This window comes from Bos indicus x Bos taurus, chromosome 11 (assembly GCF_003369695.1).
Source record: "Bos indicus x Bos taurus breed Angus x Brahman F1 hybrid chromosome 11, Bos_hybrid_MaternalHap_v2.0, whole genome shotgun sequence".
NCBI classification, from domain to species: Eukaryota; Metazoa; Chordata; class Mammalia; order Artiodactyla; family Bovidae; genus Bos; species Bos indicus x Bos taurus.
In genome coordinates this window covers 29279916-29292937 of record NC_040086.1, presented here as the reverse complement: position 1 = coordinate 29292937, position 13022 = coordinate 29279916, and the positions used below count along the sequence as shown (strand labels likewise).

General features: G+C 39.2%; 1 protein-coding gene across 1 annotated transcript in view; it reads left to right on the top strand.

The window, feature by feature from the left end:
- The window catches only part of STPG4 (sperm-tail PG-rich repeat containing 4), a 35021-nt gene that overhangs the window by 8610 nt on the left and 13389 nt on the right, over window positions 1-13022 (top strand). The window contains exons 4-5 of the mRNA XM_027555194.1: window positions 7185-7249; window positions 7455-7509. Coding sequence (XP_027410995.1) covers window positions 7185-7249; window positions 7455-7509 — 120 coding nt within the window. The remainder of the gene's footprint in view (window positions 1-7184; window positions 7250-7454; window positions 7510-13022) is intronic.

Below are 13022 nucleotides of genomic sequence, written 5' to 3'. Positions count from 1 at the left end.
GAGAAGGAAGGATTAACTTGCTGCTGCTCTCAAGGCCTCAAATCATTGTCATCCCTTGGGTGTCCCCACCATCCACAGGCTCTGGACCAGCTTGTGCAAGTGTGTGCATGTGCGTGCAGCATGTGTCTGTCCAAGACCCTATCTGCTTACACTACCACCTTTCATTGCCTCTCAACTTGCTGATATTTTCCTTCCTTTCAAAGCTTAAGTTCCATAGTTAATCATTAGAGTTACTCCCTGCACACAACCTCAATTCCTTGGCCTCTTGATGCTTCATCTTACTTGTTTGGCAAAGTCACAACCCTGGTCAGATAGCTCTGTGAACTTGGAACCTGCATTTGTGTAGCTGAATGACTAGTCTCATTTTCAGTTCTTTACCACCCATGGGTACAGAATTGTTGTTGTTCAGTCCCTAATCTGTTTACTCTCCCATTCTCCTGAGGTAGGTTTCTCTCACATCTTTCTTCTTTCCGAATCCTAAACACCTCCTCCTCAATCCTCATTCTTTTTTTCTCTTCTCAGCCTGTTGGCTTGTTCAGCCCCTCCTTCCTGCCGTCTTCCATTTGGAGGCCCAGGCATGCATACCTCTTCCCCATCTGCTCTCACTTCCTGCTGATCTGATTTAGTCTCAAGGCTTTGAACACCAGCTGTTTGTTTGTGATTTCCAAATGTATATCTCCTATCCAGACTTCTCTGTTGAACTCCAGGCTTGTATATCCAGTTGTTGTTTTGACTTCTCTGTTTTATGTCAAATTCAGGGTTTCTCACCCTTGGCTCTGTTGACTTTTTGGACAGGATAATTCTTTGTGGTAGGGGGCAGTCCTATGCTTGTAGGATGTTTAACAGCATTTCAGGATAATTAGATGCCAATTAGCAGCCCCCGCTCCCAGTTGTTCTTCTCTGGTGGCTTAGACAGTAAAAAATCTGCTCTACAATGCAGGAGACCTAGGTTCAATCCCTGGGTTGGGAAGATCCCCTGGAGGAGGGCATGGCAACCCACTCCAGTATTCTTGCCTGGAGAATGCCCATGGATAGAGAAGCCTGGTGGGCTACAGTCCATGGGGTTGCAAAGAGTTGGACACGACTGAGCGACTAAGCATACCTCCCAGTTGCAACAACCAAAACTGTCTTCAGACATTGTTCAAATGTCCCCTGGGGAAGGAGGGAACTAAAAAAAAAAAACCAAAAACACTTCTGATTGAGACCCTCTAGATTTACTCTTTGTAACAGTGGGTGTGATCTCAGAGTGGCTCTTTTCAGGGCCAGCAGGTTGACGGTGAACTGGCTTCATCTGTGACCTCAACTCTTGTGTCTCCCCTCATTCTGGTCCTGACCAATGGTCTATTCCGGGCTGCTTCTTGAATTTGCTACTCCCGATCCAACCTCATGTCTTTGCGATGGATCTTCCTTCATCTGGAATGCTCTTATCACAGATATCCATGTGACTTATTCCCTCTCCATCTTCAAATCTTTGTTCAAGGGTCACTTTCTCAATGAGCCTCATTTAAATTGGCCATCTGACACCCCTGACCTTTCCTGCCTTCCTCTTTTGTTTCCTTAGAACCTAGAGCCATCAGTATACTATATTATTTATTTACAGTTTGCATTTATTATTTGTTGTCTGCCTTCTCCCATGAGAGTAAAGCTTTATAGATGGCCTGAATACTTATCTGTTTTGTTCACTGTTATGTTTTTGCCTCTAGAATAGTGTCTGATTGGTTAATATTTGTTGAATGCATGAAATGAATTGATTGCTCGTATTTCTGAAATCTGACTGGGCCTTCATCATTTTGTTTCCCTGGATGTGTGATTATCTTTGGCTCTGCATTGTTCATTGCCCCTGAAAGGTTGTTTCCATGGATTCCCTAAGATGAAAGTGTTTTTCTTCCAGAGAAAGTTTGGTTTTGGTTTCTGCTAATATTTAGGGTGGTGCCACTTGAAATACACTGCTTATATATTCTTGGGTCACTCTAGTGATGGGAATTTGGACCAGAATCCATGAAAGGAACCAGCCCACAGTTACACTCTTTCAAGGATGGGTTTCTCCCTGTTGTCTCAATTCTGCTTGGCACCAAGACATGTCTTTCTGTACTCCCCTTAGCATTGGGGTGAGGTGGGAGGGTGGCTTTCAGGAAACTCCCTTTTAGGGCGTCCAGTTTCTGTGGGTAGGACTCCCAATAGATCACCATCATTGATGATCCAGGCTTTGGCCTCTGGATTCTTCTAGGGTTCTAAAGTTCACTCAAATCCAGGTCTTTTCCTCTGCTGAGTTTAGTCTGGACCAACTTAAGTCCTCTGAGCAAAACTAGGCCATTTGTATCTCTGGTTTCTTGCTATCTCTTGGTTTTGTTGTTGTTCAGTTGCTCAGTTGTGTCTGACTCTTTTGTGACCCCATGAACTATAGCACTCCAGGCTCGTCAGTCCCTGGGACTCTCCAGGCAAGAAAGCTGGAGTGGGTTTCCATGCCTTTCTCCAGGGGATCTTCCTGACCCATGGATAGAACCTGAGTCTCTGATGTCTCCTGTCTTGGCAGGTGGATTCTTTACCTCTTGGTGTGGGGATCTTATATTCCTTATGACTTTATTATCAGTTTCATTTCTTGTCAAAAGCTCTTGTTTATTTTGTATATTTTGTCCCTCATTTCTAGTAGTTGTCTACAGCGGGAAGGTTCATCATCCAAATAACCTAGCCTGCCAATAGCAGAAACCAGAACTTTGCATTTTTCTTTGAAATATATTTTGAATCTTTTCCATGCATCATGATGCAAAGAAATGGAAAGATAGCCCATGTTCATTGTTCAGAAGAGTTAATATAGTTAAAATGTCTGTACTACCCAGATCAATCTATAGATTTAATATAATACCTGTCAAAACACCCATGACTTTTTTTTTTTACATAACTAGAACATAATCCTAAAATTTATATGGAACCACAAAAGACCCTGAATAGGGAAAGCAATCTTGAGGCAAAACAACAAAGCCAGAGTTATCACCCTCTCTGATTTCAGACTATACTACAAAGTTACAGTGATCAAAACAGCATAGTAATGGTATAGATAAATGGGACAGAATAGAGAGCCCAGAAATAAAACCGTGCCTTTACGGTTAATTAAGTTACAACAAAGGATGCAAGAATGTACAGTGGGAAAAAGACTGTCTCTTTAGTATTGCTGCTGGGAAAACTGGACAACTACGTGTGAAAGAATGAAATTAGAGCATTTTCCTACGTCATCCTAATGAGTAGGGTTGGATTTTTTAATTTATCCCAATTTTCTGACCTTGTTGGAATTGGTATAACACAACTGAATTACATATCCACACTAATAGCTTCCTGTCTTTTTCTATGACTCCAAGCTACTGCAGGATTTCTGAGTGCCTAATCAGCATGGATTGAAACATTAATTAACTAGGATCAGCTATTTTTATGGGCATATTGTCTAGATTCTCTGAGCCTTACATTACAAGTGAGGAATGAAGAAGCATATGCAGGAATTAGAGTAAAATGTACTTACTGTATATAAATGCATGCATGAAAACATGCATTACATATATGCACAAGGGAGCCATCCAGATAGTTTGCAACATGTTCAGCAATGCACAGAGAAGCAATCTCTTGTGTAAGGCAGCTGAGTATTTAAGACTTCCTGGAAAAGTCAGTCCTCTCTCAGCCATATTAAATAGCAAAGAATGGCCAATGCCAAGTAAAGTAGGACAAATAAAGAAGCTATGGATAACCAGTATTCCTTCTAGAGTAAGGCTAAGAGTTTTTCCATGATTGCTTCCTTGAAAAAAATCTTATGCAATTGCTGAGTATAGATGAATAAACAGTGGCTTTAAAGTTTTTTTTTTTTCCCCTCACTTTTCAGTTCTCTTTCTTCCTTCTCCTCCTGTATATGTGTATATAATGTGCCTGAGTGGGAGAGAGAGGGAGCAGAGAGCGAGGTGCATGAAGCATACATTCACAGTGTAAAGTAAATAGAAAGCAAACACCTGTGTCATCGTCATCAAAATCAAGAAGTAGAATGCTGTGCCCCCCAAGAAAGCCCCCTGCTTAAAATGCATGTCTATGCTTCCAGCATATAATAATAATAATAATAAATACCTATGTTCCCTAGGTGTTTATTCTGTCAAGTGAGCAATGAACAATGCACAGGTGCATTAGGACATTGTGTCTATTTCATCATAAAATTTGTATTTACTGTTATTATCACTGAATCCACAGAAAATGCCTCTGCAGTCAAAATTCTGTGTTAATATGTGAAAGATAGCTGTAGGATCAGATACAACAGGTGAACTTACTACATGAGGCAGATAACACCAGGATATGAACGTCTCGTTTCCAACAAGAGCAGTATTGTATTTTTAAATCTGATTTTAAATTAATAGGGGTGGAAGAAGAATGCCCGTTTTGAGCAGGATTCAACTCCTCCCTGCCAACTCCTGGAACACAGGAAGTTCCCGTCTGTCTTCCCCTGGCTTCTCATTCTCTTTCTTTTTCTCCATCCCTCCCTTCACAGAGCCCACTAGCTATGCTTACCAGTTCCTAATTCTCCCTTGCTTCTCTTACTGTGGGCTGACATCCACAGACCCAGGGATAATGGAGCTATCCAGGCAGTTTGTAACAAGTTTCACAGTGGGCAGAGAGACAGTCCATTCCACAACGTTCTTCCTTCTTAGAATCTCCCCCTTGCCCCCGTTAAGGGGTCTTACCTTTCTTAAAAGCATACTCAAATCTCACTGTCTTTACCATCTTTATATCACCCAGTTAGATTTATTTATTTATTTCTCCCCCCTACCCAGTTTTACTGAGGTATAACTGACAAATAAAACTGAACATATTTAAGGTGTACAACATGATTTGATATATGTATAAATTGTGAAATGATTACCACAGTCAAGTTAATTAACACATCGATCACCTCACACAGTTACCATTTTGTGTGTGAGTGTGTGTGTGTGTGTGATAAGAACACACAAGATCTACTCTCCTAGCAATTCTCAAGTGTGCAATACAGTATTATTAACTATAGTCACTATGCTGTGCATTATATCTCCAGAACTTATTTATCTTAATAATAAAGTTTGTACTTTTGACCAATGTTTCTCCGTTTCCCCCATCTGTCAGCTCCTGGAACCACCATTTTACCCTCTGTTTCTGAGTACAGCCCTTTCATATTCCACATGTAAGTGTTATAAAATGGTATTCGTCTTCCTCTGTTTGGCTTATTCGACTTAGAATAATGCTCTCCAGGTTCATCCATGTTGTTGCAAATACTAGGATTTCTTATTTTTAATGGCTGAACAATATAATATATACATTAAGGGACTATATATCACATTGTCATTATCCATTCATCCATGGATGGACACCTAGTTTATTTCCATAGCTCGGTTGTTGTGAATAATGCTGCAGTGAATGTGCAACTGAAGATATCTCTTCCAAATATTGATTTTGTTTCCTCTGGATATATACCCAGAAGTGGGACTGCTGGATGATATGGTAGTTTTGTTTTTGATTTTTGAAGAATCTCCACACTGTTTTCCATAATGGCCATACCATTTTATGTTTCCACCAAAGTGCACAGTTCAGTTTGTTTTGTTTTTTGCACGTGGATCTCCAGTCTCCCAGATACCATTTATTGAAGAGACTATAGCTTCCTTATTGTATATTCTTGGTGCCCTTGTCAAAGGTTAGTTGACCATTTCTGTCTGGATTTATTTCTGGGCTCTGTATTTTGTTCCATTCGTCTATGTGTCTGTTTTTTGCTAGTATCATACTGTTTTGATTACTGTAGCTCTGCAGTATAGTTTGAAATCAGAATGTGTGATGCCTTCAGCTTTGTTCTTCTTTCTCAAGTTTGCTTTGATTATCTGGGGCCCTTTGTGGTTCTATATTGATTCTAGAGTTGTTTCTTCTATATCTTTGAAAAAATGCTGTTTTATGCTAGGGATTACACTGAATCTGTAGATGGCTTTGGATAATTTGGATATTTTAACAATATTAATTCTTTGAATCCATAACCATGGTATATCTTTCCATTTATTTGTGTCTTCAGCTTCTTTCATCAGTGTCTTATACTTTTCAGTGTACAGATCTTCCATCTACTTAGTCAGATTTATTCCTAACTATGTTATATTTTTGATGCTATTGTAAATGAGCTTGTTTTCTTAATTTTTTTTTAGCTTGTTCATTATTAGTGTATAAACTCAACTGATTTTTGTGTTGTTTTGTATGCTGCCGCTTTACTGATTTTGTCATTAGTTCAAACAGTTTTTTGGTGGAGTTCTTTGTTGTTTAGTTGCTAAGTTGTACCCCACTCTTTTGTGAACCCATGGGCTGTGGCTCACCAGTCTCCTCTGTCCACGTGATTTCCCAAGCAAGAATACTGGAGTGGGTTGCTATTTCCTTCTCCAACGGATCTTCCCAACCCAGGGATCAAACCTGCATGTCCTGTATTGGCAGGCAGATTCTTTACCACTAAGTCACCTGGGAAGCCCAGAGTTCTTTAGAGTATTTTATATGTAAGATTATGTCATCTGCAGACAGGGACAATTTTACTACTTCCTTTACAATTTGGATACCTTTTATTTCTTTTTCTTGCAGAATTATTTGCTAGGACTTCCAGTACTATGTTGAATAGGAATGGAGACATAGGCACCCCTATTCTGTTCCTGGACTTAGAGGAACAGCTTTTTAGTTTTTCACCACTGAGTATGTGATGTTAGCTATGCGTCACCCGTTTGGGTTAATCTCTCTCTATCCCCGAGATGTCCAGTCTTTAACTTTTAGTATTATAGTGTTTTATGTTAGAATTGTTTATGTATTATGAGAACATGGCCTGTATTTCCCACCACTCCTAGTAGTTCTTTACCAGCAGAGCATGCTCACTATTTTGTGGTCAATTGGATTTGTTGAATCAAGTATACTTAAAATGTGATTAATTGTATAGCATTTTTCTACATACCACTGCAGGTGTACTGTCATAAAATTCACCATGAAAAGTGAGTATCTGTTGAGTGTTTTGAAGCTCTACCTTTGAAAATATACCTTTTCCATTCTTAAAATAGAAAATAAATGATATAATGTTGGTATGGTCATAAAATAAATTATATGAATGATAGATAACAAAGTGAGTTTGAGACCTATGTTAATCTTTTATTGGTGTCCTTGTCTGTTCTGTGTAGTCAGTTAAGCTTTCACCAGGCCAATACGAGCTACTTCCTCCACCAGTTCCCAAGCAAGCTTCCAGGTAATTAAGTACTTATTAAGTTGCTTTTACTAATTTCACTCATGCCTTTCTATTTACATACTTAATAGCCAACACTAATGACTTTTAAACCTCATGTATGCCCATTATATTCAGATTAGCATTTTAAAATATTTAATAAGAATATGTTAAAGATCCTTACATTTAAAAATATGTTTGGAAAATCGTACCTTTTTTTTTAATATAGGAGCTTCGTATTTCGTTCTACGGTTCAAAGGTTTCCAACAGGCTGCTTCACTCCTGTAAGTATATTGATAGACCATAAACTCATGATGAATTTGATATTTAAAATAGGCAGTGATTCCTTTTGAGATGTCAAGATTAACATTTCACTCATCATAGTAGAAAGGCAATGAATGATTAATGTGTTGATTCAAGATATACTTAAAATATATCTGAAGATACAGCGGGGGTGGCAATGTAAGTAACACATTTGTAAAGTTATAGAAGAAAAGTAAAGGCTCTTTTACTTTATTTAGCTCTTGATTCACATGACCTTCTCATTGAGGTCATCCCTAGTCACTTGTTCAGAATTCCCTATCCCCCTTTCTTGGTTTATTTTTCTTCATAGTGCTCATCACCATCTGATACACTTCATCTAAAAATTTACTTACCATGTTTTCATCTGTCTCCCCACAGAACGTAAACTTCACAAAGGTGGGGATTTTTGTCTGTTCTTGTCTTGTATACTGAGCATCTAGGAAAATGGTTCACACAGAGTGCAGAGTATTTGTTGAATTAATGAATTATTAAAACCATTAGAGATATTCAGTAGATCACTGTATTATTAACAAGAAAGAAAAGTATACCTAGTTTCTTTCTTTTCAAAAATGTAAAAATGCTTTCCTGTTTCTAAAAATTTTCAAATACGCGTACATGTGTTTGATAAAAATTAACTATTTTAGATAAGTAATCAGTAGGATGCCAAAAAATAAAAAGGGAAGAATGAGAAACTATGAAGCTATTTCAGGGTGTTTTGATGGACTATAGTTATTTATTTGTAATTAGAAACAGCAGTGCAAGGGGGGAGACATACAGTGAATATCTGAAAGAGGAGCTGAGATAACCAAACTGAGCTCAAAAACAGACTCCAGAATACATAAGATCTCTGTGTTTGATAAAGAAGGCATGACAAATCAGTAGGAAAGAGAGATATTTTATGCTAGATGATTAATTAACTTGTAAATATTAGACTCTTCCTACCACATATAGTAAATTCCATACTGACTAAAGAATTAAATGCTTTTGAACTATAAAACTAGAAGAAAATATATTAGCATATATTTAATTTTGGGCTTCCAGGTGGTGCTAGTGGTAAAGAACCTGCTTGCCAATACAGAAGGCATAAGAGATGTAGGTTTGATCCCTGGGTCAGGAAGATCCTCCGGAGGAGGGCATGGCAACCCAGTCCAGTATTCTTGCCTGGAGAATCCCATGAACAGAAGAGCCTGGTGGGCTCCAGTCCACAGGGTTGCAAAGAGTTGGACACAACTAAAATGACTTAACATACACACACACACACACATTTAATTTTAGGATAAGGCAGATTTTCTGAGACAACAGAAATGAGTGGATTGCAAAGGAAAAGAAGCCTTAGGTTTGATTACATAACATTTTGAATTTTTTGTACACCAGGAAACAAACTATAAACAAAGTTAGTAGGCAAACGCAAATTAGGAAAAATATTTTCAACATACATGGCAGATAAATAGTTAATGGCTTATCGTAAATTCTGTTAATAATTTATAGGAAATAGAAAAGTAAAACAGATAAAGACAGTGAATAGACCATTTGTAAATAAGAAATTCAGATATCCAGTAAAGGTGAAAAAATTTTGGTCTCACCAATACTTAAGTGTGGGAAACTGAAAAGCTGACTGAGGGGCTTCCCTGGTGGTCTAGTGGTTAAAGAATCTTTTTAAATTGAAGTATAGCTGATTTACAGGCTTCCCTGGTAGCTCAGCTGGTACAGAATCTGCCTGCAATGCAGGAGACCCCAGTTCGATCCCTGGGTTGGGGAAGATCCCCTGGAGAAGGGAATGGGTACCCACTCCGGTATTCTGGCCTGGAGAATCCCATGGACAAGGAACCTGGCAGGCTACAGTCCATGGAGTTGCTAAGAATGAACTTTCACTTCATTTGATTTAATATTAAACACTTCATTTGATTTAATATTTAACACATTTAATATTGTGTTTCAGGTGTAAACAAAGTGATTCCATTTTATATATGTATTTTTTCAGATTATTTTCCATTATGGGTTATTATAAGATATTGAATATAGTCCCTGGCTATACAGTAAATCCTGTTGCTTATATGTTTTATGTGTAGTATTAGTAGTTTATATCTATTAATCACGTATGTCTTAATTTACCCTCCCTCTCTCCCCTTTTGATAACTGTCCGTTTGTTTTCTGTGTTTTTGTTTTGTATATAGATTCACTTGTATTATTTTTTTGATTCTACATGTAAGAATCTAGATACATATCATATGTGTTTGTCTTTCTCTTTCTAACTTACTTCAATTAGTGATAATCTCTGGGTCCATCCTTGTTGCTGCAAATGGCAGTATTTCATTTTTTATGACTAAATAACACTCTGTTGTATATCTACCACATCTGCTTTATCCAGTTTCTGTTGATGGGCACTTGAGTTGTTTCCATGTTTGGCTGTTGTCAATACTGCTGCTATGAAAACTGGGGGGTGTGTATCCTTTCAAATTAGTTTTCATCTTTTCCAGGTAAATGCCAAGGAATAGGGTTGCTAGATCATATGGTAACACTATTTTAGGGTTTTTTTCCTTTAAATAAGATGTGACTTTATTGCTAAATAGGTGCTCAGTGATTATCTAGAGAGTACTAAAGAATGAGATATAATGAATTTGCAAATTGTTATCAAAGACTCAATGACATTAGAGTCATTGTCCCATGTTTTCCCATGAGTTTATTTAAATATTGAAAATGCCTTTTTCAAAATATATATCCTAAAAATTTGCTGATTTACTATTTGCCAAGCATTCTGCTAGGCATTTTTTAAAAAATGTATCTATTTTTAATTGGAGGATAGTTGCTCTGCCATATTGTGTGGGTTTATGCCATACATCAGCATGAATCAGCCATAGGTCTTGTGTATGTCCCCTCCCTCTTGAGCCTTCCTCGCATCTCCCACGCTGTTCCGCCCCTCTAGGTGATCACAGAGCATTGGGTTGGGCTCCCTGCCTCGGGCGGTAACTCCCCACTGGCCATCTGTTCGCATGCGGTGATGTGTGCATCTCAGTGCTGCTCTCTCCATCGTCCCCCGTCTCCTTCCCCTGCTGTGCCCACGAGTCTGTTCTCTGTGTCTGCGTCTCCACTGCTGCCCTGCAGATGCGTTCAGCAGTACCATCTTTCTGGATTCCATATGTATGTGTTGATACACGATGTTTGTTTTTCTCTTTCTGACTGACTTCACTCTGTATAATAGCCTCTAGGTTCATCTCCCTTGTTAGAACTGACTCAAATGTGTTCCTTTTTATGGCTGAGTAATTGTGTATATGTACCACAGCTTCTTTATCCATTCATCTGTCAATGGACATCTAGGTTGCTTCCATGTCCTGGTTATTGTAAATAGTGCTGCGATGAGCATTGGCACACATATGTCTTTTTCAATTATGCTTTCTTGAGGGTATATGCCCCGTAGTGGGCTTGTTGGGTCATACGGTAGCTGTATTCCTAGTTTTTTAAGGACTCTCCATACTATGCTCCATAGTGGCTGTATCAATTTATTTTCCCACCAACAATGCAAGAGTGTTTCCTTTTCTCCATATTCTCTCCAGTATTAATTTATAGATTTAATTTATAGATTATTAATTTTTTATTTATAGATTTATACATTTTTTAATTTGTAGATTTAATTTATAGATTTTCCGATGATGGCCGTTCTGACTGGTGTGAGGTGATACCTCATTATAGTTTCGATTTACATTTCTCTAATAATGAGGTGGTTGGATGGCATCACCACGTCATCCATATGATGTTCGATGACATCATGTCAATGGACTTGAGTTTGAGCAAGCTTCAGGAGTTGGTGATGGACAGGGAAGCCTAGCGTGCTGCAGTCTATGGGGTCGCAAAGAGTCGGACACGATTGAGCAACTGACCTGAGTAATGAGTGATGTTGAACATCTTTTCATGTGTTTATTCGACATCTGTGTGTCTTCTGTGGAGTATTTTTAGTTTTTGAAGGAACCTCCATACTGTTCTCCATAGTGCCTGTACCAGTTTACATTCCCCCCAGCACTGTAGGAGGCTTCTCTTTTCTCCACACCCTCTCTAGCATTTATTATTTGTAGACTTTTTGGTGATGGTCTTTCTGACCAGTGTGAGGTGATACCTTGTTGTGCTTTTGATTTGGATTTCTCTAATAGAGATGCTGAGCATCTTTTCATGTGCCTCTTGGCTGTCTGTATGTCTGGAAGTTCTCTCAATTCCTGTTTTCAGTAAAGGTCCCTGTCTTCCCATCACCTGGGATCCTGGATCCAGGTCTATGGCTCAATCTCTTTAGAAATGAAACCTTTCATCTCCTACAGGGATGAGGAAAGGGCAGCTACCTGACTGCTAAAAGTAGATACCTAGGGACCTAGAGAAAAGAGCTCACTCAACCCTCCTGCACTTCACTGATGCCTAAGGCCTGAAATTCCTGAGCTTTTCTTGGATTCCTTGGGCCTCACCCTCACCTCCACCTCGCTGATGCCTAAGGCCTGAAATTCCTGAGCTTTTCTTGGATTCTGTGGAGGAAAACAGCCCACTTTTCATCAGCAGGCCCTCTCCATGCACCAGGCTTCAGCGTTCTCCACCCTGCCACGTCAAGGACCATTCCTCCAAACTGCTTCACATTCTCTCAAAATACATGATCTCTGTTGGGTGTTATCTCTTCTCTTGATTATATGTGTGTGTATATATGTGTGTATAGAGGTGTGTGTGTCTGGGTGGAAGAGATAGTTATGCCTTTTTATTTGACAAGGGAGGAGTGATAATAAATGCATGTGTAAATAAATGCATTGGCTTTGGTAGTAAGCGGTCAAGACAGTTCCCCTACCCTCACACACTGGGTGATATTATATTTCCTTTGAAATGCATGCTTTCAATGAATGCCATGAGTTGAATAATGATTTGTTTACTATTCAGTTCCGTTCAGTTACTCAGTCGTGTCCGACTCTTTGTGACCCCATGGATTGCAGCACGCCAGGCCTCCCTGTCCATCACCAACTCCCAGAGTTCACTCAAACTCACGTCCATCGAGTTGGTGATCGACATCAAGTCCTCCTGCCCCCAATCCCTCCCAGCATCAGAGTCTTTTCCAATGAGTCAACTCTTTGCATGAGGTGGCCAAAGTACTGGAGTTTCAGCTTCAGCATCATTCCTTCCAAAGAACACCCAGGGCTGATCTCCTTCAGAATGGACTGGTTGGATCTCCTTGCAGTCCAAGGGACTCTCAAGAGTCTTCTCCAAAACCACAGTTCAAAAGCATCAATTCTTCGGTGCTCAGCTTTCTTCACAGTCCAACTCTCACATCCGTACGTGACCACAGGAAAAACCATAGCCTTGACTACTAGACCGACCTTTGTTGGCAAAGTAATGTCTCTGCTTTTCAATATGCTATCTAGGTTGGTCATAACTTTTCTTCCAAAATTAGATGGGTTTTAGTCCAAGTTAGGCATCCTGAAGGGTAAGCAGCCTGGTATGTGAAATAGCACAAAGCTGTTGATTCTGACAGCTT